This window comes from Tripterygium wilfordii, chromosome 2 (assembly GCF_013401445.1).
Source record: "Tripterygium wilfordii isolate XIE 37 chromosome 2, ASM1340144v1, whole genome shotgun sequence".
Taxonomy (NCBI): Eukaryota; Viridiplantae; Streptophyta; class Magnoliopsida; order Celastrales; family Celastraceae; genus Tripterygium; species Tripterygium wilfordii.
In genome coordinates this window covers 4890011-4916740 of record NC_052233.1, presented here as the reverse complement: position 1 = coordinate 4916740, position 26730 = coordinate 4890011, and the positions used below count along the sequence as shown (strand labels likewise).

Here is a 26730-nt window from a genome sequence, read left to right as displayed (position 1 = left end):
GTTCTAAAACTGTGGTGCTGTGCTGTGAGTTCTAATGAAAAAAAGTGTTTGGCGCGTCAATTAAAAAACTGTGTTGAGGTGAGGTAATTATGTAGTTTTGCGTTTGGCAATTACAAATTACGTTGAGGTGTGATGAGAGATAATTTGTTGTTTAAATTATACATTGGAATAAATATATTGTTACATAAATTAAACATTATTGTATTTTAATGTCTAATATTCTATATATTGAAGAAAAGATCGTCTTTAATTACATATATATATAATATTAATATATATTTCTAAAATTACATTAAACTTATATTTCAAATAATTCTGCTGCAATCATATCTCGTAAAGTCGTCATTTCAATAACACTCCTAAGAGATGAATGAGCACGGTTGAATGCCTCACGGGGACCTTGAGGCTCCGGACCATTTTGAAAAACTTCAAGGTGATACCTTTGTCACAAAACAGTATCTCACAAAACAGTATCATAATCAAAACAGTATCTCACAAAACAGTATCTCACATTTGCATTTACAAACTGGGTTGGAGATGGTCTAATGGATTAACCCATACTTAGACCTACAGAACAAAGTGCAAGACCATAATAGGCAAAGCTCTTTCCTGGCAGGGTAAGTATAAGGACACAGGTTCCTTGTATACCGCATTTAATTTATGCAATATAGATAATGCAAAGTATATATGTTTCCTGCATGTATGATGCTCGTTAAAGCAGATTGAATAGAACAAGATTCATGGGCAAAGCTTGGTTGTATAAGTAAGGGAGAGCATGGTTTTATGGGCCGAATCCCCACTTTTCTATGCATCAATTCACTAGCCATTCAATCGATTGTCAAGAGGGGAATCTTTACGATATGGATTTAGCTTTCAGCCACAAGCAAAAGACAACTTTAAAAACAAACGGATTTTTTTCCCCTCACCCTCAGTCAATAATTTGTTTTTAATGGGGGTACAAAAGACTAGTACAATGGTCCTCAATCGAAGACCAAGCAAGAGCTGGGCATTAACGCAAGCAACTATCAGGGCCTATGATCACCATTAATCAAGTTCAGCTAAATACATTATGATTATCAAAGAACGAATATAGGAGAATAGCAAAATATCTAACGGAGTAGAAAAGCAAACACTCACCCAACTACTCCTCTACTGCTATTCTGAACAAGGCCGTCTGTAGCATTTTGGAGGCCCTAGACAAGTTAAGAAACTGAGGCCCTCATTACCTAAAATAATTTTTTTTTTATAAATATGAAATCCAGCATATCTAATAAATTCAAAATGCAATATAATTAGTTCTTGAATACAAATAAATTATCACCAATATCCAATAAATTAAGCGACTCAAACTTATAAATTTATTACATCAAATGAAACCAAATAACGCTAAACCAAATAATTCATGGGGGAGGGGCCTCACTTGTATAGTTCGGATTTGATTTGTTACCACAATCAAAGTTATAGGTCAATGAATTGCACTTTTTAATTTTTATATATGTGATGGCGTGTCATTTTGTGTTTGGGTTAATGGGCTTGTTTTCTTAAATAACAATATATTAGGATTTTTTTTTTCTGATTTGGGGGCTCCACAATTCCTTAGAGTCTACAATTTATATTCAATGGTGAAGAAAAAGACATACAAATTTTAAAAATGAAAAAACAAAAATATAGTGTGATGTGGCACATCTCTCAAGCCATTGGATTCCAATTGTAGACTCTACAATTTGAAACTAATTGCGGAGCCTCCTAATCCATTTTTTTCTTATATCAATTGACAAGTACATTGTACTGTCTATATACACCTAAAAAGATATACAATTTAATGAAAAGTGAGGCCCCTCCCCCATGAGAGGCCCTAGGCGACTGCCTGTCTGACCTCCCCTTGGAGCCGACTATGATTCTGAAAGAGATCCAGCTACTTTATGTGCTGAAACGAACCCGATCCGATGTCACGTTTCAACGCTATTTTCGTCGATAAAAAACGCATACAAATGTTAAGAGAACGGATAACAAGAATTGATGAACAAAAATACCAATAAACAAGAAAAAACTCTTTGGAAACTACCTCAATCATGCCATTTGACAGGAGGATGTCGTGCTTCAGGGAGAGAACAGTGGAGGAGCGGCTGGACTTGTTGTAACTGGTAAAAGAGAAGATGATAGGGTTGAGGGTAGAGTTGTAATAATAAAAAAATTAGGAGGAATTTTCTGACATTTCATTAACGTATCTGACGGAAGATTTAGCGTCCCGCGTGCGTTTAACTTCCACTTTTTTGCTGGCCATAGCTGTGATCTGCTTTACTAAAAAACTCAACTCAGGTGTGGTGAGGTTGCTGCTACCACATGCCCAAACACAAATAACCCAGACGCATCCATATAAAACACAATGAGGTGCGTTTTGCAGTGTTTGAACTCACTGCCAAACATACCCATTGTCTCTACTCTAGAGACCTGCTATTTCGAAGGATTCTCAACGTTAGACTGAGACACAAGCCTTTTGAGACTGAGACATTAGCTCAATGCATCATGCGATGACATCTCCTAATTCTGAGGCATGGATCATAAATACATTGGGGCTCCAAACTAATTATTGAGACTAAAATGGGGCTGGTTCCTGAGAACAACCCCTAAATTGTAATACATAGTTGTATGTGAACCTCACCAACTTCACCTGGTGGTTACAAATACAGAGCGAAATTCTTCATTCGATTACATAACCCTCTAAAAGACAACCAGGCAGATTAAGTAAGATGTTCTATGCTTTCGATTCCATCAATCCAGTTCGCAAGAAGGGCTCCCACCATCCAAATTCATATTTTGGGTATGGGGCCGTCCATGTTTTTGGATTCTCGAACTCCAGAGCAGCGGGATTAGAAGCTAATGCCGCTTCAAGACTGTCAGCTTCATAGCTACCTGACAAAACTCGGTCCAATCTCAATTTCATGAACCTGCCGATCCAATCAAGGGGGAGTATTAATAAGCATTAAAAATGAAGGAGAGGCCTGAATAAGGTAGAAAGACAAAATAAAACATTCATATTAAGCAGGGAGATGACTCCCATATACTACAAAATTATCATGGCAGGAATGCTCAAATTTTCAAATTTATAGAAAAGGAAAAATGCCAGAAAGTGTTGTACCTTTTATCCATGAGTATGATAAAAACAAAAAATATGCTCACTGTCTTTATTAGAAAACTAATGCCTGATCATTCCAAGTACTGAGAGCCATTACAACAAATTTAGCTGAGCTTTGTTTTGAGTTGTTCAAAGTTCAAACCTGGTTTGTCAAACTTATTCTTAAGCTAAAACTCTTTCTTTTTTTTTTCACAAAAAAAATAAAAATAAACATAAGCCCAAATTAATTGTTAAAGCTCACACTTGAATCCACTCAACTTGAGCAGACAAGGGAGTCAAGTTCATCTTAACATGTTCACAAATCATAATTATAGACAATAGCAAACAAGAACTCTCAGTAATAAACTAATATGTAAAGCCCCTGCTCATGGGCAGTGATGAACTCTGTTCATGAGCATGAAGAAACCAAGTGAAACCTGATCGACAATATCAATCACGAGAATTTTTTTTCAAGCCTCAAGCTCCGAACTTCAACTTCTTTGTACTAGCTAGGCTAATTATTGACCAATTCCGGCCAAAATCTTGCACTAAAAAAAACAAATATAAGCAACTCTTTTCCTACCAACTCTATAATCTATGCTTTGACAACCCAATGAATTTGCAGCATAGATGTAATCATGTAGCATGAGAGAGTAGCTCAGCGTTTTTCTCAACGAGAAAAACCATTTAGTTTCATTCCCATAATTCCATTATAACAGTTTTGCTTACCAAAATGGCAAGTGAGCTTTACTTTGCCAAGATGGGTTTGTGGGGTTCGCTAATGATGTAAATTGAGCCTCATTACAATCAAATAATGGGCAATTCATATTGAAATGACATGAAGAAGCAGCAAAGAAATTAGGCACGCCAACTGGAAATAAGACAATGTAAATAAAAGGACAGGAACTAAAGTGAAGTTCTTACGTGATCCACGGACCATTTGTTGAGACTAGAGCAACTGCAGGTCTCCCTAGCCTCTTGGTAATATTTGGGAAATTATCCAAGAACTTGGGTTCAATTACAAGCCAAAAATCCTGTTCTTTACTACGCTCTCCATAGTGACGCAGTCGCTCAGCCAAGAGCTCCTTGAAGTGCTCCTCTTCATCCAGCATGAATTTTGCGTTTGCAACTACAAAATAATACTTGTTGGCTTGTTGCTGCATTAGAGAATAGAGAACAAGCGAGTAAGGTTGGATATCCATAAGCAGATAACACAATAACCGTATAAAAGCAACTAAGTTTGCGAACCTAGTTTTTCGGTAGGAAGAAAAGGAGTAATCGTTCTCAGTAAAATTCGCATTTTTCTATACCAGACTGTGTTGCCATTATCTCAAAAGCAAACCTTTGAGCTGCATTAACTGTGGTTTGTGATTTGCTTTGGTCCACAATCACATGCATTCCAAATAACAGGTAAAGCCAGTTCTAAGATTTCACATTTCATACATTGGCAGAGTAGGAAAGGAAGTAAGACATTCGTGGCCGTGAGAAATAAAAGAAGAAACAAAACCTTATCAGGAGAATCAGAGGAGGAACTGAGGTGTCCCGAGTCAATGGCAGCCACGGCAGTCTTGAAGGAGGAAATACGTCTGGTGGGTAAGACCAGATTCTCTGAGTGACTGGACCCGCCTTTAGTCTGGCTCATCACAGCAAATGCTTTGCCAGCACCAGACGGGGTAGCGGAAAACGGCCCGCCACCCACCATCACCGTCCCGCATGACGAACCCGCACTGATACCCAACATTACTCTCCCACTACTCCACCAATTACGGCTTATGGCGTTTGTGATGTTGTTATCAACGGTCTAAAAACTTTGGATGAGATCGGGAAAACTGAAATGGCGAAACCTTATCTACTCATCCACGATAGGATATTTATTAATTAACTATTACTCTCTTTATTACAGTTTTATTTGATAGTTGGGTACTTTATTCTGGGTGCTGGTTCTCTGCTACGTTAGTACGACCACCCATGGTTTTGCCAGTAAGTGACAAGTTGACACTCAGATCGAAATCTCATCCACAGATTTGCAATACTTTTGAGTTTTGAAATATAAAAAAGTGGGTGAAGGAATGGGAAAAGGACACCGCATTGGATGGATAAGATAAAATAACGTCTAATCCCCGTGACGCTTCATCTGCTCTGCTCTCTCTATAGTTAGGTCACTTTCGGTTGTGGGTGTTCATAATCCGTGTAGCCGCTCTGGTTCTTCAAGTGGTCGTGGCTTTTGGCTTTTGCTGTGTATCATCCACTGAGGTAAGTTGGAGATTCCCAAATTCCCTTGTTTCATCGTCGTTGACGGTGGCGGTGGTGGTGGTGGTGATGGTATGATGCATGCTGTTTTTGTTGAGTGTGTTCAACTAGTATTGGATCTGACCAGAAAGTTTATGGATGGTTGCTGAACGACTACTTGTGCTAGTTTTCATTTCTTGCTTCTGTTATACATATCTGGCTTTGCATGATCGGATTCGCGTTTCTTGACCATAGTGACAACATGTTATTTATTTTCGTCCGATCGATCTATCGTGGGGAATGGTCGCAACTTGTCCTGTTTAAGTAATATTTAGTTGTAATTATCATTTGTTTATCTATTTTCTTGCCAGATTCTTCGTCTCTCTTGGCTGTTGGATGAATGTTTATTCCATGATAAATCTTGTAAATCGTCGTTTACTTCTTGATCTTGTTTATAGTGGTTATGCTGATACAATTGCAACAGGTTTTATTTTGAGTTTTAGATGATTGGTGATCCCAGTTAATAATTTATTTCCATTGATTTAAGTTATGAGTTTAGACTCTGCTTGGGTGGGAGTTGAGGGGAGGTGAGGAGAAGCATAACATCAGTTGGAAAACCTCATTTGAAGGTGTGTTTTCCAACTCTTCAAATTGGGGAGTTTGGGAGGTTTCATTAAATATGATCTTTCCTCGATCCCTTCCCTGAAACAACATATATAACTCATCCCTCCAGGCCTCTACTAACCTCCCCTCTCGCCGAATCAAAAGTTAGTTTTTACCCTGACACATCACTTTACAAAATATTCCCAAACCTTACCTAATATAACCTCAACCTGCCTTCCCCTTCATCTTCCCAAGCAGAGCCTAAGTGACTGAGCATCATTTCTTAAATGGCTATTATCAGGAAAAATGCAAGGGTCGTTTCGTGCATTTCTATCCCACTCGAGCGTAATCAAAAGCTCAGTTTTGCAACATGTTCGCATGATGGATCCAGTGTTGCGGCCACTTGTATTTTCACGCTCTCAGTCTGTTTCATCAGCCCGGATTGAAGAGCATGGTTTTGAAAGCACCACAATTGCAGACATATTGAAAGCAAAAGGCAAAAGTGCTGATGGCTCTTGGCTGTGGTGCACCATGACTGACACTGTTTATGATGCTGTGAAGTCGGTATGCAAATCTTTTTTTATTTTGATCATCCAGTCGGCTTTGCATATGGAAGCATATGTGTGAACTAACTAAGGCTTTAAATTTGCAGATGACGCAACACAATGTTGGAGCCTTGGTGGTGGTCAAACCTGGGGAGCAGACATCAATTGCAGGAATCATCACAGAGAGAGGTAGAAAGAGTCTATGATCATACTTGGATACGTGAAAAACGAATTTCCTTCTTTGCCTTTGTGATAGGTAATTAGGTATAAGTGTGAGGGAAATGATATAGAGTTATACTTGTGCTTTGTGTGCTGGTGGGAGGAGAGTAGTTGTATGGTGAAACCATACCACAAAAATGCCACGTTTCCCTCCATTTATTACTACTTGATCTTTGTTGTCCATGGGCTATGGATAGCCACGACTAGTGCATATTGGATATCTTGGGAAATTCTATTTCTTACTTTCAAGTAAATGGAAACTTTTTACTTTCACAAGCTTTGTTCATGTGACATGTTCACATGCTAGTCTCACTGATCCAATAGGTTTGTTATTTATTGTTTCGTGATATTCAATTTCAGATTATCTGAGGAAGATCATAGTACAGGGACGATCCTCGAAGTCTACTAAAGTTGGGGACATCATGACTGAAGAGGTAAGATTTCAGTGCTTTGCAAGAATATATTAATATATGCATGTGTTTGCAGCCGCTATAATTTTATATTTTTTGTGGTATGGTTGTAGAACAAACTTATCACGGTCACACCTGACACTAAGGTTCTGCGAGCAATGCAATTAATGACAGGTATCATTTTTTTGCTTGCACTATCCAATTTTTTTTCTTGCACTATCCAATTTTTTTTTAATGTTTTCTGAAGTCAGTTGATTGACATTATCATGGATGAATTGCGTGAACTTGGATTCTTTAACGGCTTGGCAGATAACCGTATCAGGCACATCCCTGTGATTGATAAGGGAGGGATGTTGGGTATGGTGTCCATTGGAGATGTTGTACGAGCTGTGGTGAGCGAGCACCGGGAGGAGCTCGACCGCTTGAATGCCTATATACAGGGTGGTTACTAGAAATGATGATGATGACAATGAAATGAACTTTACTTGCGAAACTCCTTTAGCACTATTAAAAGCTTGTAAATATGGTTTGCTTATGTTGTGTGCATCTTCTGTTAATCGTCCCAGATGTCAATTGCTGTGACATGGAACGGTAGCATGTAGCTATCAGTCTGAACTCTGAAGCTTAATAATCATCTCTGTTGTGTTTCTTGGCACCTTGCAGATACTCTATTCAGTTCATGGTGATTTGTCACAGCTTTTTCAAGTCAGCATTTTTTTTTCTGGTTATAATATAATTGTGTGTTTGGTAGAGTGATTGTGTTGATTTTTAACGATTGAAAAGAAAAACCTGAGTTTAAAGATGTGTAAAATATATTTTGTTTGTATTTTTTTTATTTTATTTATTTCATTTCAATATAAATATTATATTTATTCCATTTTAATAAATTAATTACTTTATAATTATTAACAAATAATTCTAGTAATCTATTTAATATAAATATAATTATATTTAATATGAATATAAATAATATGTATAATATAAATATACAAATATAAATATATTTAATAAAAACTTATGGGACAAAAAAAAAATTTAAAAAATAAAAATATCTTTTGGTGAGGCGGTCTAGCAAAGTGGGGACTATTAACAGTACCACTATACGGACCGCCTCATCAAACGGAGTCAATATCGTTCCATGAGTTTTGTACCATCTAGTTTGTGTGGTTACTTGGTATTCACTATCCATCTTCAAATGGTCATGGATTATAGTGAGAAAGGTATTCGCTATGGTCATGGTCATGGATTATAGTGAGAAAACGGAGCCAATATCGTTCCATGAGTTTTGTACCATCTAGCTTGTGTGGTCACTTGGTATTCACTACCCATCTCCAAATGATCATGGATTATAGTGAGAGAGGTGGTGTGGGCACCGAAAGCGTACAATATCTGATTGGAGAGACAAAGGGCAAGGCCCTAAAATTGCTCCCACAAGTTTCACTTGTAGATTTAGCATTTTCGGTTGGTCATTCCTAGATGTACGCAATAGCATGTAGTTAACGGTTGTGAAGGTTGATAATGATAATAATAGTCACAGCCATATTGCTTGGCACTTCTGCTTATACTAGGTTTATTGTGATACGTCATTATTCTCTTGTGGGTTAGCAGTTATATGATGCAATTGTTAAGAGACTAGTAGGTGTGTCAATTGCCGGTCTCACTCATTGCACTTCTTTCAAGTGAATGTGAATGTATCTTAAGCCCATTGCAAGTTAGTGTTTGATGTTAATTATATTCAAAACTTGAATAAATGAAGAAAAACGCAATTCAAGTTTTAAGTTAATTTGTAAGAATCAATCGTATGATATTAAGAATAGTCGGGGATTTATAAAAAAAAAGAAAAAAAGAAAAAAGAAAAAAAGGGAATGGTAAGGATTAGAATTCCACCAGTGTACGTCCCCCACAATTGGTTTAGTGACAAGAGGGACACTAGTTTTTTATGATGTGAAAGGTTCGACTTCTCTACTCTCTCCTTGACGCTTCTTTACCAATGGGTGGGCTAACTTTACGCAATGACAACTTTAAGATAATTCTTTTTTGATATGTTCGATGAATTTTTATTTTGCAACAATATGATTTATTGAAACGATATTATTGATAAACATTCATTTGTCATAAAGTAACTCAAAAGATTAATACAAATACATATTAAAATTGATGAAAACAAAAACTAATTAAAGATCATGTAAAAATGAAATAGCATATATAAATGTATAACTAGAAGTCATATTACAAATGCAATCTAATTTTTAAAACAAAAAAGTATTATTATGCATTGTTGTTTAATATTAACAATAATGAAATGAATAATATCAAGATTACTATTATTATTATCATGTATTGTTCATTATTAATAGGTTAAGTATATTTTTTGTCACAAAAATTAAGTATATATTTTTTTGAAAATGTGCAATTACCAATAATGACAAAATTAGGAAAACTTGTTCTAATAAAGACACTTGAAAAATTAAGAATAAAGACATAAAAATTTTAAATTACGTATATGCTCATCTCATTTTTTTTTAAAAAATATTAGTCCATTTTATCTTGCCACTTTTGCTCCTAACACCCATGTGCATGATATCATCAGTTTTGACATTTTTCTTTTTCTTAAAAGAAACTTTAAAATGATTTCTCACAAAATACATGACGGAATTTGAAAAAAATTATATATTCTCAACCAGTGTGAAAAACTCTGTCAAACAAGATCACTTATTGATATATTCTGAGATGAAAAAAATTTCACATGTAAATTTAATTTATCTGAATTGCAATGAATTTATCAGCACTATATATGAATTTATTTATACTGTATATCAATTTAATTTATCTGCACTGCATATGTAACACCAGAAAACTTATAAAGTAGGTTAATTATCAAAATTTTGTACACGTGTAGGAATTTAGGGTTATCTACATGTAAATTTTTCCATGGAGAAATAGTTAAATAAATAAAGAGCTTTGAGAAAAAAAAAATTATTTTTATAACCATACGGATACATATACAAATATGTATAATTTTGACCCAAAAATCTAACATGTGCCGTGGACGTGAGTAAGTAATCGATGTTGGAATTAAGATTAACAAAATTAATGAAAACAATTACATGGATCATACAAAAAAAATGTACATCGGTCTAAAATGGTGTGACATATGCATATATATACATCTAGACTTACATATATATATATATGTAGTATAAATGGATTTAAATGTTAGTGTATAATTATCGGGTAGAGAATTGGAAATTGAAGGAAAACCCACTGTTGATGGGGGTTTTTGTTCGCCCTGCCATCAACGCCTTCGTGCCTCGAACCCTTGAACTCGATGGTGTAGGAGAGAGACACTACCACTAAATAACCGATCTACACATGCATGCACAATTTGGAAAAAAAGTAGTGAGCTTTAAACCGTGGGATATAGTTGGGTGACAATCGAAGTAGTGTCCCAAAATGAGAGATGAAAACATTGATGCATGTTTAAACATGGAAGATTGCGATTCGGATAAAAAGAGTACCATAATAATCAACCAAGAGCATAAATAAGAATTTGTGGAGTAAATTATTACACACTCCGAATGTACAGTTCTAGAGGATTGGCAGCTCCTAGACAAAAAGAATTTTATCCAGAAGCAGTTTATCCGACAATTCAGTTACCGATAGTTACCACGAGCAGTTACCAGGAGAGGTTACCAGAGGCAGTTAAATTGTCTTAAGAACTGTCATAACCGCATCAACTGACAAATCCCAAGCCTATAAATACACACATTTGTAAGGATCATCGACACTCAACTCTAATAGAATATTAGACTCTGTGGACATAGGCAAGTTGTCGAACCACGTAAACTCTGTTGTCATTCTCTTGAATCTTTCTACTTTAAACATATTTTATACCTCGGTGTAAATTTAGCATCGACAATTGGCGCCGTCTGTGGGAAAATGTTCTTTAATATAAGCCATGTCTCAAGAAGCGGAACTATCACGACATGAGGAACTGCCTCATCCAAAAGAGGAGAGGGCTCGGCATAATCATGATGAAATAGAAGAGCAAATTCCAAATGAATTGGAATTGGAAGAAGCCCTCCTTAGGGCAGAAGAAGATTTGCTAAAGAGACAAGAGCATGCTCAAGCTCTAAGGGAAAGACTCCAAACCATGAGGAGAAAGAAGAAGCGTTTGGCTAGTGAAATTCAGAGTGTTGTCCGAGGTGATAGGGATGCAGATCCAAAGCGTGTTCAGGAGCAAGACAGTGGGAGCACTGGGAGGTCTTATCTGAGGAGGGGACCAGTTACGGAAAGGAGAAGGCATACTCCATCTCCAAGGGGTGCAAGGAACAAATCCTCGCAACCGTCTAGGAGGAAAAGGCACCGAAGCTTTTCCCCAAGAATTCGAATGAAGAAAGATACTGGGGAAGTCTTATGGAGTGCTCAGAAGAAGGCTGAGCAAAGCCTCAGAAAGATGACTTCCACACCCTTTGTACGGGCTCTGCGACTGGAAGATCCACCAAACAAGTTTTCACACCCGACGTTTGCAATCTATGATGGAAAAACAGATCCTGTAGCACATATTTCAGCCTACACTCATAAGATGGTTCTTTGGGCAGGTCGAGATGGACTCATGTGCAAAATGTTTTCGTCAAGCCTCGGGACAACAGCCATGAAATGGTTCCACCAACTTCCAGAGAATTCAGTTTCGTCTTGGAGGGAGTTGGCCCAGATCTTCGTAGCAAGATTCATAGCAAATAGTCGAGATCCAGCAACATTGGATACGCTGTGTGCTTTACATCTGAGGAGAAGAGAATCACTCAGGGCTTACACTGCTAGGTATTCAGATACCTATGCAGGTATAGAAGATTGTGATGAAAGGACCGCAGTGGCTACTTTTCGCCTTGGGCTCCCTCGTGATTATAAATTACGAGAGAGTTTGACGATGGCTCCACCCAAGAGTATGGTCACGCTCCAGGACAGGATTAATCAATACGTCAAACTGGAAGAAGACAAACAGGGGGATCGGCAGTTTGCTTCTCAAGAAGGGACAAAAAAGGAAAATAAGAAGTTTGAAAAGAAGAACGGGAAAGAAAAAGACTCGAAGAAGGATCCAAAGCCAACTTCTTACGAGGCGGTAAAAACAATATTTAAGGACCCAATTTTCCTAATTCTGCCTCAGATCGTGGACAAGCCGTATTTTCGATGGCCAAATAAGATGTCAGGGGATTCGTCGACTCGAAACCAGTCCAAATGGTGTTCCTATCATAAAGACAAAGGCCACAGGACAGAAGACTGTAGAGAGTTCAAACGGCATTTGGAAGAATTGGTTCAGCAGGGGCATCTTAAGGAATTTATTGACAAAGAGAAAACCGCTGCCGAAAAGAAGGCAGAACCTCAGTCAAAGGAGCGAGGAGAACCTTCACACTACGTGGTTAATTTTATTGATACAATGGTACCGGATGCACTACTTGGTGATGAGATAAGGCGAACGGAGTATAGGAGGGTCCGACACCAACAAGAGGTAATGCGGATGGATTTTAATCCCCATTTGGGAAGACCAAGGGAGGCAACTGCAATCACTTTCACCAAGGAAGATGCAACAGGAGTGATCTTTCGGCATAATGATGCTCTTGTGATCTCCCTGCAAATCAGAGCAGCAACAGTGAAACGAATGATGGTAGACTAAGGAAGTTCCGCAGAGATCATGTATTATTCACTCTTCCAGAAGTTAGGGAAAACTCATGCAGATTTGATTCCTGTTCCGACACATCTGGTGGGACTTAATGCAACCCCAGTTTGGCCGCTCGGAAGGATAAGAATGCTAGTCACAGCAGGTCCAAGAACAGTTGAGGTGGATTTCCTTGTTATAGATCTACCCTCGATGTATAATGCAATCATGGGCAGGACTTGGCTTCACCTAATGGAGGCTATTCCCTCATCCTATCATCATATGCTCAAATTCCCCTTCGGGGACAAAGTGGTGGAAATAAGAGGAGACCAAGCTACCTCAAAAGAGTGTTTTATGGCAAAAGCAAAGCAAGCAGGAAGAATAATGATGATGGACGAAGAGGCTTCAGTCCTAGAGGAAGTTGGAAAGGAGCTAACAACAAAATCGATGGAAGAACTCGAGAAGGTTCAAGTTACACCAGAAAGTCCTGACAGATACTTTCTAGTTGGGACTAGCTTGCCCATACCAGAGAAGGAATCCTTAATTGGGATGTTAAGGAGAAATGTGGGCGTGTTTGCATGGACTCCCTATGAGATTTCCAGGGGTGGATCCGGAATTGGCAATCCATAGGTTGAATGTCAAATCAGGTTTTAAACCTGTAATTCAGAAGGGGAGAAGGTCATCGGTTCAACATACGGAGGCCGTGGTTAAGGAGGTAGAAAACTTGCTGGAAGCTAAGGCCATCAGGGAAGTACAATATCCCGAATGGCTCTCAAACACAGTGGTGGTCCGAAATAAGGATGGAAAATGGAGGGTCTGTGTTGATTTCACCGATTTGAACAAAGCATGTCCAAAGGATTTGTTCCCGCTTCCTAAAATCGATCAATTGGTGGATATGACATCAGGAATGGCAAGGATGAGCTTCCTGGATGCATACCGAGGGTACCATCAAATCCCAATGCATCCGTCTGATCAGGAGAAGACTTCGTTCATCACCCCAAAAGGAATATTCTGTTACCAAGTAATGCCTTTCTGCTTAAAGAATGCAGGTGCTACATTTCAGAGGATGGTGACAAAACTCTTTGGACCACTGATTGGCAAGACTATGGAAGTTTACATAGATGACATGGTGGTCAAAAGCAAATTTTAGCAGGACCATTTGATGCACCTTCAGGAGGTGTTTGATGTCTTAAAGAGAAATAACCTAAAACTAATGCTAGCAGATGCGCTTTTAGAGTTAGTACGGGCAAATTCCTAGGCCATCTTGTTACACAAAGGGGAATCGATGCTGACCCAACGCAGATCAAGGCCATTCAATGCATGGAGCGACCTACCAAGGTGAAGGAGATACAGAAATTAACTGGAATGGTGGCGGCACTTAACAGGTTCATCAGTAGATCCTCAGACAGATTCAGGCCTTTCTTTTGACTGCTTAAGTCGGGAAGAGTTTTCCAATGAGATGATGAATGCGAGGCGGCTTTTCTTGGGTTTAAGAGTTACTTGCAGAAACCCCAATTGTTAGCAACTCCCAAGGAAGGAGACACGCTTCAGCTATACATGGCAGTGTCAGATCATGCCATCAGTGCCGTAATCCTGAGAGAAGAAAGGAAGGTCCAGTACCCAATCTACTACGTAAGCAAGACAATGCTAGATGCTGAAACAAGGTACTCGCCCCTGGAAAAGCTTCTCTTGGCATTGGTAATGGCTTCTAGGAAGTTGAACCATTATTTCCGGGCATACCCAGTGGAAGTGGTGACAGAATATCCATTGAAGACCTTGTTAGGAAAAGCGGACATGTCTAGAAGGGTTGCCAAATGGTCAGTCGAATTGGCTCAGTATGATTTGTAGTTCATCCCAAGGACTGCCATTAAACCTCAAGTTTTAGCTAATTTTGTTGTCGAGTTCACCACGGAGCAACGGCCTGAAGAAGCCAACCAGATATGGAAGGTACAGGTAACTCCTTAGTATCTTTGGGAGTTGCAGGTTGATGGTTCTTCAACAAGACGAGGATCTGAAGCAGGAATTGTGCTCATAGCATAGGAAGGAGAAGTGTTGGAGATGGCTATACGATTAGGGTTCCCAGCAACAAATAATGAAGCAGAGTATGAAGGCCTATTTCATGGAGTCCAGAATGCTCTAAGACTTGGGGCAAAGGAGTTGGTGATTTATTCAGACTCTCAATTGGTAGTCAATCAACTCACTGGACTCTACAATGTCAGGACGGCAACCATGACAGCTTACATGGAAAAAACTAAGCAGTTGCTAGACCGACTTCATGACTATGAGGTAATACAAATTCCAAGGGAACAAAACGACCACGCAGATGCTTTGGCTACCCTTGCGTCGGTCGACCAACTAGGGGTGAAGAGGGTGATCCAAGTACAAGTGCTAGAACGACCAAGCATAGATGAGTTGCCAGAAGAGATACGATGCGCAGAAGAGCAAACGCCTAGTTGGATGGATCCAATCGTTGCTTACTTAAAGGATGGCATTATTCCCAAAGATAAGAAAGAAGCCAGAAAATTGGCAGTCAAAGCAACGCTCTTCTGGTTGTCTCCTGATCAGAAGCTTTATAATAAGTCTTTCTCATGTCCATACTTATTATGTGTTCACTCAGGAAGAGTTGAGGACCTGTTGTTTGAGATTCATGAAGGTTCTTGTGGAGCACATGCAGCGGGAAGGACACTTGCATTTCGAGCAATCACCCAAGGCTTCTGGTGGCTGTACATGCAGAAGGATGCTTTGCAGTACGTAAAAAAGTGTGAGAAGTGTCAGAAATTCGCACCAATCCCCCACCAACCCACTGGGGATCTTTGTCCTCTTACAAGTCCATGGCCTTTTGCCCAATAGGGGTTGAAAATTGTTGGACCGCTTCCGTGAGCTACTGGCAATAGAAGATTCTTAATTACCGCCACTGGCTATTTCACGAAATGGATCAAGGCAAAGCCTATGGCAGCAATCTGAGACATAGATATCATAACAAGGTTTGGAATCCCTCATGCCTTGTCAGTGATAACGGAACTCAGTTTTCAAGTGCCAAATTTAAAGGATTTTGTGGTGGATATGGGATAAAGAATCTCTATTCCACTCCCGCCTACCTACAGTGCAATGGTCAGGCAGAGGCATCCAACAAGATCATATTAGACGGAATTAAGAAAATATTGGAGTTTTCCAAAGGAAGGTGGGTAGAAGAATTCCCGTCAGTATTATGGGCATACCGAACAACTCCTCACAGATCTACTGGAGAATCCCCATTTGTGCTTGCTTATGGAGCGGAGGCTGTCATTCCCTTAGAAATGGGGCTTCCAACTCTTCGAACGCAAATGTTTGAGGAAGGCAACAATGATCTGGCAATGGAGAGGAACCTAGATTTGCTGTAGGAAAGAAGGGATCATGCCATGGTGCGGCTGGCTGCTTACCAACAAGTCTTGTCTTGATCCTATAATAAAAGTGTTAGGGCAAGAAGTTTTGAAATTGGGGACTTAGTTTTACGAAAAGTCTTATCTCAGACTAAGGATCCAACTGATGGAAAGTTGGGTCCGAACTGGGAAGGACCTTTCCAAGTCATAGCACGGGTCGGCCAAAGAGCCTACAGGCTAGTTAGGCAAGTGGCAGAAGTGTCCACAGAACTTGGAATATCTCCAACCTAAGGAGATTTTATGTGTAATGCCGATTATGGCTAATTTAAGCCTTCGGCAACGTGTCATCAATAAAAGAATAAGTTTCCTCTTCATCTAATTTTGCATTTAGCTACTTCTTTAACTAAATTTATGAAAGTTTTAAGATTTAGTAGTGTAATCTGATTCTTACTCAGGCTTCAATTTATAAAGAATATTGGTTCTTGACTCCATGACAAGTTGGGAATCTTAGTCAAAAAATCAATCAAGTGGTTTTCTCTAAGAGGCAGTTGGAAAGGAGGCTAGAAGTTACTTGCGGTCGGAAAAGAGGCTAGAGGTTACTTGCGGTTGGAGAGAGGGCTAGCAGTTACTTCAAAACTGTCATTCAACCGTCTCAACATTTACTCCACATGTCTCGGCTGTTATTCATCACAGCTCAACCTTCTGATCACTTCCACCTATAAATGGACATGAGAAAGGTACAGAGAGGCGGAGGAAAAAAAACAACAATTGTTATAACAATGAGTTCTTCTTCACGTCCCGCCAATGTCCCACCAAAGAAAAGGTCTACGATGGAGAACGAGAAGGATGACGATTTGATCAATCTTAAACATCCCACAGACGCCTCCCTCCAGAAAAAAGCTAAATTCTCTGGAGAAGAAATCAAATCCTTGAGCTTACCCATGGCAAAACCTGTAAGATCCCAGATATATAAATTATTAAAAAAAAAGTGTCTGATGTGGGGGTCGGCCGAACCTCCAATCCCCAATGAGGGGTGAAGCAACCGGCATAAAAAAAAACAATGAAGTCGCCACCAATTGATTTTTAGGATGCAATTGGACATCCATTTTGGTCTACGAGAAAAGTGGGTGAGGAGGTCTATTGAGCATGGGGAAGGTGTTAGGCACCCCACAACTCCCGAAAACGGTTACCTTCAAAAATGTTTTCCTATTAGGCTCTACTTTGTTTTGAGGAATGATTGTATGTCCCAAATGTTTTAATGAGTTTTCCATATGCCCGGAAAATCATGTATTATCAAATGGGTGGAAATGTTCCATTAATGTTAGACCAAGATTTGACTTTAAAAATCTTATTTTTATGGGTTTTGATAAAAAAGAAGGAAAAAGGGTGCACGGGATCACTATGGCCATTCCCGGCTTGGCCAAAAATATTTTAAAAAACTCCACTTGAAGTGGTCTTTGATAAAAAAAAGGTGCATGGAATCACTATGGCCATTCCCGGCTTGGCCAAAAATATTTAATAAAAGACTCCACTTGAAGTGGTTTTTAATAAAAAAGTAGGTGCACAGGATCACTATGGCCATTCCCAGCTTGGCCAAAAATGCTAAATAAAAGATTCCACTTGAAGTGGTTGTTGACAAAAAAAGGTGCACGAGATCACTACGCCCATTCCCGGCTTGGCCGAAAACATTTAATAAAAAATTCCACTTGAAGTGGTTCTGGATAAAAAAGATGCACGGGATCACTACGGCCATTCCCGGCTTGGCCAAAAATGTTTTACTTGGTCTTGGATGAAAAAATCCATATCGGAGTGGGTTTTGATGTTTTGGATGATTTGGAAAAGAGGCTATTTGGATAGGAACATTGGAATGGGTTTTGATGGTTTTGGTGAAGAGATTTTTGGGAACTTGGTTGATGCACCAAAAAAGGCCCACAATCAATGAAAAAGGTTCAATTCAAGCCTTACTCACAATTATATTCTTCATGAGAAAAGAAAGAATCCATTTAAGGCCCATCGGACGGGCCAAATATCTTTAAACCCCCCTTTGGGTCCTTAAATAAATTCTCCTAATCCCTAAAAATATATTTGCTTTCCGAGTCCACGAAATCCAAATGTTTTGGATGAATGCCAATGGAACCCCAATATCTTGAAAGCTCCTTGGTATTTAAACAAAACATAAAGGTTCCATAAGTTAATCTTGGTGTGTTTATTAAGGTGAGACGGCTTGGATTAATTCTAATGACTAACGCGTTGCATTCATTTTCATTGCATTCAAACAATCCTAACGTACATCTAAGCATCATGGCATAGTGTGAGAAATCAAAATCCTAAGCATGCATCCTAATGCAATCATCATTCACAAAAATCATTTCCTAATGTCTATATGCTTCTAGCATCCTAGAATATCATATATGCATTTTCTATTTTACATCCACTATTTTTGTTATACTATTACAAGGCTTACACTTTACAATTATGCATGACAAATAATAAAATGTATAAAAACCCAATATCACCCGCGAGGCCCATTGCTTCAATCCAACCCAAATCCTCTAAGTATGCTCTCCAGCCCAAGTGGCTCATTCGACCCAAGCCCAACAAGTAAACACAAAAATGGGTCAAAATTGTGCTCAAATGCCATAGAAACTCAAATTAAATCCATATACATTATAAACACACATATACAAACACAAATATTCAAATACACATACAAATATACAAAACGAGATGTATACATACAAACACAGATACAGAATATATACATATACACATACACACACTGTATATATATATGCACGCTCACACTCATACACCATATATACATACACACACCATATATATATATATACCCACATATCGGCCATCATACATATACAAACACATATATGTACACATACCTATATACACGCACTGATATCAAATAACTAACAAAAACTAAACGAACATAGTCAGAGTTAGAGTCTGATATGGATCAACACATGTTGATATCAAATCCAAAGAATAACCGGGACAACAATGACCAAGTAAACAAAGAGTAAGCAGGGAGATCCAAACCGAGTATAAACAGAGAATAATCGGATATGAACTAGGTATAAACTGAGCATGAACAGGGGCATCAACATAGCCTACACTACCGATACACACAACTTCAAGTCACAAAAACCAAATCCAGATTTTAACACAGTGCAAATTCCAGGTATCAATACAAAGATAAATGAATAAACAGGAAACAGAACCGTTACCTCTTCTCCCGATTGCTCTGTTTCCTTGCTTTCTCCCGGCTTTCCTCTCCTTTTCTCTCTTACTTGTGCAGCAACACCAAACCTCTCCTTTTTGTTTTTCTATGCTGCGGCTACTTCCTTTCTCCTGCTTTCTCACCCCGAAAAATCCTTCTTTTTTTTTGTTCTCCTCTTTTGTGCAGCCGATTTCCTCTCTTTTTCTTTCACCTTCCTTTTCCTTGTGCGGCTGCTTCCCTTCCCCCCCTCTCAAAGAATGTTGCATTTCTTTTATACTAAGAGAGAATGAGACCCCCTCTCTCCTAAAACCCTAATTTTTTTAATTTATCCCTTTTACCCTTACTTTTTCTTTCCTTTTAACCAAGGTGGCTATTCTTTTTTGTCTTTTCCACTTTTAATTTTTTCATTTAATTTATTTTTATTCTCTAGATATTTTCTAGGGTTTTGTTTTTGATAATTGGGCCAAAACTTAGGAATTGGGCCTTAAATTTTGAATTTATGAATCTACGGGCTTTTAAGCAAAGACACAAGTTTGGATTTCATTTTCCTTCCTTTAATTTTTATTTTGGATTTCATATTTTTAATTTTTCTATTTTTTTTTGGCCGGACGAAAACCGGGTACTACAGCTGCCCCCCTTTGTATGTCTTTTATGAAATAAAAGACAAACAAAGGTGTAGTCAACCGAGTTTCGTACGGGAACTGAAAAAGGTAATGCGTGGGATCATTATGGTCATTCCCAGCTTGGCAAGCAAGAAAAGAAAGTGCATGGGATCACTACAGCCATTCCCAGCTTGGCTGATAAGAAAAGAAAGTGCATGGGATCACTACAGCCATTCCTAGCTTGGCTGATAAGAAAAGGAACTGCATGGAATCACTACAGCCATTCCCAGCTTGGCTGATGAAAAGAAAGTGCATGGGATCACTACAGCCATTCCCAGCTTGGCTGATGAAAAGAAAGTGCATGGGATCACTACGACCATTCCCAGCTTGGCCAGCAAGAAAAGAAAGTGCATGGGATCACTACAGCCATTCCCAACTTGGCTGATAAGAAAAGAAAGTGCATGGGATCACTAAGGCCATTCCCAGCTTGGCCAGCAATGTTTGTTTGAATTTTATGCAGGAAAATATCCATGAGTGTATGAATGCATGAAGAAAATTGTATTTTATTTTATTTTTTCCTTATTTTGAAATTTTGATTTTGGTTAATTATCGTAAGCACCATCACCCCTATCATCCTGCAATCATCCATCATGAGAAGACTGCATCTTTTGATTCCATCCTATCTTCAATTTGCCATGTTAGGCTTATTCTTGTATCTTTCATTCTCTTTTTGTCTGATCTTCCCATCGATTTACTGTTCATATCTGATTTCCACCCTTTCATCCTGCAATCATCCATCATGAGAAGACTGCATCTTTTGATTCCATCCTATCTTCAATCTGCCATGTTAGGCTTATTCTTGTATCTTTCATTCTCTTTTTGTCTGATCCTTCCATCGATTCACTGCTTACATCTGATTTCCATCAAATCTGACATACCTTTAACGCCAAGCACAATCTCTCCTGCTCCAAAATCTCTCTGGCCCCACTATGCCTTTTAACGCCAATTAATTTCTTTTAGCTCTCTTAGAGTTAAGAACACCACAATCTCTTCAGCTCCACCATGCCTTTTAGTGCCATTTAATGTCTTTTAGCTCCTTTCCAGTCAAGAACACCAAAATCTCACAGGTTCCTGCTAAGAACAATGTCCTAATGCACTTTTCATGATTCTTTTATTACCTTATTTAACTTTCAAATAAATTCAATAGTATGGCAATGCTTGTAGTACAGGAGATTTCTGAAGGCAAGATACATAAAAAATCACGAAAAACACAAGTCAATGAATATGGTCTGAAGGCAAGATATATAAGCAATAAAAACCATGAAGAACACAAGCAATGAATAAGGAATTCAGAAATGAATTGAATGACCTCAGAGAATTTTATTTAGAATAGATAGATAACAGGAGAATTTGATCAAGTATATATATGATTCAAGAGGGTTAGAAATAAAGGAAATAGCAGAAATCTTTACAGGATATAAAATGAGATAACTTTGATTCCGCACAAAACTGCCCCAGTTTTGTGTGCCCCCATTTTGCAATTATTGAATCTGACTACTTTCATATCAATCTTCTCCTTCACGGACTCATCATGCATACCCTGAACATAACCAATTCACCCGTGTACAACCTTGCTATTTGTCATTCACTAAATTGTCACATATTCTTCTCAAATCCTCTTAATGGCCTCTGTCAATTCCCCTTAATTGCTTTCTCCACGCCTTTTCTGATCTCAATGTCACTTGAAGCTCCCAGGAAAGGTTTTCACTCTAGTAGAGACTTTTCTATTTTCCCTAATTTTTGCCTGAAGCGCCCACGAGGGGTTTTCACTCCAGCGGGATTTTTATTGCTCTAATTTTTGCCTAGACCGCCCTTTCGGGTTTTCAATCTAGCGAGCTTTTAACTCTAATTTTTGCCTAGATCGCCCTTTCGGGTTTTCAATCCAGCGATTTTTTTTTAACTCTAATTTTTGCCTAGACCGCCCTTTCGGGTTTTCAATCTAGAGAGTTTTTTTTTTTTTGGTAATACTTTTTGATCGCGTCTGCATTCACCGGATTAGGCAATTCTTCTCCATCCATTCTTGTCAAAATTAATGCCCCTCCTTCAAAGGCTTTCTTCACCACATATGGTCCCTCATAATTCGGTGTCCACTTCCCTCGGTGATCCTTTTGAGGCGGCAAGATCATCTTCAACACTAAATCTCCTTCCCTGAAACTGCGAGGTCGAACTTTCTTATTATGTGCTTTCATCAATCTTATTTGATACAATTGCCCTTTACAAATTGCTCTTAGTCTTCGTTCTTCAATCAAATTCAACTGCTCATAACACATTCGAGTCCATTCTGATTCTTCCAATCCTGCCTCCAGAACTACTCGAAGGGATGGAATCTCCACTTCGATAGGCAAAACCGCTTCCATACCATACACCAAGGAGAAAGGCGTCTCCCCGATAGATGTCCGTATTGAGGTCCGATAACCATATAGAGCAAAAGGGATCTTCTCATGCCAATCTTTGTAATTCTCTGTCATCTTCCCAATGATCTTCTTGATATTCTTATTCGCCGCTTCGACAACCCCATTCATCTTCGGACGGTAAGGAGTCGAATTATGGTGATAAATTTTGAACTGGTCACAAAAATCCTTCATCATTTTGCTATTGAAATTCGTGCCATTGTCAGTAATAATTCTTTCCGGGACTCCATATTGACAAACAATTTCTTTTCTCAAAAACCGAACAACCGCGCTACTCGTCACATTAGAATACGAAGCAGCCTCCACCCATTTGGTAAAATAATCAATAGCAACCAAAATGAAATTATGCCTATTAGAGGCCTTCGACTCAATTGGACTGATGACATCTAACCCCCACATCGAAAAAGGCCATGGTGATGTCAACACATGCAATGGATTAACTGGAACATGTGTTCTGTCTGCATAAATCTGGCACTTGTGGCATCTGTTTGCATAACTTATATAATCCCTCTCCATGGTTAACCAATAATACCCTGCACGAATAATCTTCCGTGCCATTGCATATCCACTGGAATGAGTCCCACATATTCCTTCATGAATTTCCTCCATTATTTGTTTAGCCTCACCAACATCAACATAACGTAAAAAAACTATTCCATCATTCCCTTTTATAAAGAACATTTCCACTCAAGAAGAAAGATCCTGCCAGTCTCCTGATGGTACGCTTATCATTCTCTGATGCCCCTGATGGATATGCTTTCTTTTCAATGTACTGTTGAATATCATGATACCACGGTTTACCATCAGGCTCTCCCTCCAAATTTGAACAGTAACCTCGAACTTCTCGTCTCTCGATTTTAATCACCTGCACTTCCCCTTTTGGGTCTACATCAAACATTGCCGCCAAAGTTGCCAAAGCATCCGCTATTTGATTCTCCTCTCTTGGGATATGATCAAACTCAACCCAATCAAAAAACTTGACTAACTTTTTGATATGCTGGTAATATGGAATAAGCTTGTCATCTTTGGTTTCCCACTCATCATTCAATTGCCTAATCACCAACTGTGAATCACCATAAACCTGTAGCCTCTTAATCCCTATATCAATAGCAGCTTGAATTCCCATCGTACATGCTTCATACTCAGTCACATTGTTAGTACATTCGAAATACAACTTAGCTATAAACGGTATAACATTCTCTTCAGGTGATATCAACGCTGCACCGACTCCGCATCCTACGATATTAGAAGCACCATCGAACAACATAGTCCATTTTGCCAAATCCTTCTGATTCCCCCCTTCTATCGACACAGTCATGACATCAATATCTGGAAATTTCATATCCATTGGCTGAGAATCATCAATTGCTCCATCTGCCAAATAACCTGCTATTGCACTCGCTTTGATTGCCTTCTGTGTGACATACAAAATATCATATTCTGATAACAACATCTGCCATTTAGCTATCCTCCCTCAAAGAGAAGGTTTCTCAAAAATGTACTTGATAGGATCCATCCTAGAAATCAACCATGTAGTATGATAAAGCATGTACTGTCTAAGTCGATGTGCAGCCCAAACCAAAGAGCAACAAGTCTTCTCCAACATCGAATAATTTGCTTCACAACTAGTAAACATCTTGCTTAAGTAATAAATGGCATGCTCTATCCTTCCCGATGAATCATGTTGTCCAAGCACACATCCCATCGAACTGTCTGCGACAGTCAAAGAGAGAATAAGCGGCCTGCCAGCCACAGGAGGCATCAACATTGGAGGACTTTTCAAGTATTGCTTGATATTTTCGAATGCAATATGATAATCTTCGTTCCACTCAGTAGAGTTACTCTTACGCAACAATTTAAAGATAGGTTCACAAGTAGCTGTCAACTGTGAAATGAATCTGGCAATGTAATTCAATCTTCCCAAGAAACCCCTAACTTCCTTTTCTGTCCGAGGGGGTGGCATCTCCAAGATCGCCTTCACTTTATCAGGATCTACCTCAATTCCTTTCCTGCTTACAACGAAACCTAACAACTTCCCCGAGGTTGCCCCAAATGTGCACTTAGCTGGATTCAACTTCAATTGATGCTTCCTTAATCGATCAAACAACTTCTGGAGATTCACAATATGATCTTCACCTTCTTTGGACTTTGCTATCATATCATCGACATATACTTCAACTTCTCTATGCATCATGTCATGAAACAAAGTGACCATGGCTCGTTGATAAGTAGCACCGGCATTCTTCAGACCAAACGGCATGACTCTATAGCAAAAGGTTCCCCAGAGGGTAATAAAAGTCATTTTCTCACGATCCTCTGGTGCCATCTTGATCTGATTGTAACCCAAAAATCCATCCATGAAAGAGAAAGTTGAATGTCTAGCCGTATTATCCACCAAAACATCGATATGGGGAAGAGGAAAATTATCCTTCGGGCTTGCACGATTGAGATCTCTATAATCGACACACATCCGAACCTTACCATCCTTCTTGGGAACAGGTACAATATTTGTCACCCATTCGGGGTATCTAGCCACTGCTAAAAAACCAGCGTCAAACTGCTTCTTCACTTCATCTCTTATTTTCAAAAGCATATCTGCCTTTAATCTCCTCAACTTTTATTTCACTGGAGTACATTCTGGAATCAATGCCAACTTGTGAACGACAATACTTGTATCAAGACCGGACATATCCTGATAAGACCATGCAAAGACATCCTGGTAATTGTGCAATAAATCTATCAATTTCTTCTTGTTTTCTCCTTCGAGGGCAGCTCCTATCTTAACCTCCTTTTTCTCCATTTCAGTTCCCAAATTAACAACTTCTGTTACCTCTTGATGTGGCTGTATTATTTTCTCTTCTTGATTGACTTGTCTTAACATTTCAGGTAAAATCTCAATTTCTTCCTCTATTTCATAGTCAGATTCAACATTGCTAATGGGTGCATCAAAATCTGGTTCATTAAGTTCGTCATCTTCGTTATCATCATTTTCAATCCTGTGGAAGAAGTGAATAAAAATGGCTTTGAGAATGGAGAAGAAAAACTCAAATGGGAATGAAGAAACATGAATATGGATAACTATCAAAAGATTCTCATTTCATGGAAAAAGGAAATATGTACAAAGATAGAACATACAATCGCCATACTATAAAATTTATTGAAAGCAAAGTAAAGCATGCTCATTACAAAAGACCCAAACGAAGGCCGTGAGTTGGGCCCACGATGGTAGTGCACTCGGGATTACTCTTGCAGATTCTTGAGAGATATTGGGAGCTCCAGACTGGTCCAGTTGCCAAGTTTGAAATTTGAAGGACGCGAGATGACAAAGCAAGGTCTTGCTGCTGAACTCTCTTCCTCTTCCACCACAGCAACTTGAAACTCTCCAAACTGATCACATATATTAGCGAGCATTGCCCCAGTTACATCAATCGAGTTTTCAAATGGCAATTTTCCAAAAACTGCCCCAGTATCAGCCAAACTTATCTTGTTCTGCATCCCTCCATACACAAAACTATCATAAAGCGAGTTTGATAGGGGTGACGATGGTGCTTCTTGGGCGCTATGATTATTTATGATTTTTTGTGCATTATGAAAACAACGACATTAGTTCTCATTCATTTTACAAATGTGCATGCATATAGTTATTATTTATGCAAATCCTATTTCAATTAAAAGATGTCTTGAAAATTTTTCCAAACTAAATTCCAATGACTATACCTATGTGAAGAGTATAAGATATGTATGAACATGTATGGGTAATTAACAATTATGCAAGTATATATGGACATGTATGGGTAATTAACAAGTATATATGAACATATATGGATGATCAACAAATGTGTAAGTATGTATGGATATGTAGAGATAATTGGCAAGTGTACAAGTATATATGAACATATATGGATGATTAACAGATGTACAAGTATATATGGACATGTATGGATGATTTAACAAGTATATATGAACATATATGGATGATTAACAAACGTGTAAGATCATAACCTAGGCTAACATATTCAAGGCAAGTGTATAAAAGATGTATATGTATGGTTTGATGAAATGAAGAATAAAAATACAAGAAATAAATAGAGTCAAGGATAGGAGAGTTTCCCCCATTGTTCCTAAAAAAATCAGGTTCCTACAAACTTCTGAAGGTCTCGAACCAGATCTAAGGGTTATCTAATGTGCATATGGGTGGCATATCTAACTATAACGCGGCTACGCGAGAGGCCACTGGATCAGGTTAGTTCACACCCCATATCTGGAAGTGGAACCCATCCCCCAATATC

General features: G+C 38.7%; 3 protein-coding genes across 5 annotated transcripts; 2 read left to right on the top strand and 1 right to left on the bottom strand.

Moving 5' to 3' along the window:
- Positions 1-2559: 2559 nt before the first annotated feature.
- On the bottom strand, positions 2560-4987 carry LOC120013084. The gene is made up of 3 exons (XM_038864733.1): positions 4623-4987; positions 4040-4272; positions 2560-2948 (listed from the first exon to the last, which is right to left on the bottom strand). The coding sequence occupies exons 1-3, from the start codon at positions 4854-4856 to the stop codon at positions 2756-2758; spliced, it is 660 nt and encodes a 219-aa protein (XP_038720661.1). The 5' UTR covers positions 4857-4987; the 3' UTR covers positions 2560-2755.
- Positions 4988-5205: 218 nt separating this feature from the next.
- LOC120013093 (CBS domain-containing protein CBSX3, mitochondrial) lies at positions 5206-7823 on the top strand. 3 transcript variants are annotated; one of them, XM_038864761.1, is made up of 6 exons: positions 5206-5368; positions 6249-6511; positions 6600-6681; positions 7072-7145; positions 7235-7295; positions 7373-7823. In XM_038864761.1, the coding sequence occupies exons 2-6, from the start codon at positions 6254-6256 to the stop codon at positions 7378-7380; spliced, it is 483 nt and encodes a 160-aa protein (XP_038720689.1). In that variant the 5' UTR covers positions 5206-5368; positions 6249-6253; the 3' UTR covers positions 7381-7823. The 3 variants fall into 3 exon arrangements, with proteins under 3 accessions (XP_038720689.1, XP_038720681.1, XP_038720674.1); XM_038864753.1 differs by having other exon boundaries at positions 7369-7823; XM_038864746.1 differs by having other exon boundaries at positions 5209-5368; positions 7431-7823.
- A 3256-nt stretch (positions 7824-11079) lies between these two features.
- LOC120010074 lies at positions 11080-12792 on the top strand. Its single transcript, XM_038860769.1, has one exon. It carries the CDS (start codon positions 11080-11082, stop codon positions 12790-12792), a length of 1713 nt encoding a protein of 570 aa, XP_038716697.1.
- The last annotated feature ends 13938 nt before the right edge of the window (positions 12793-26730 follow it).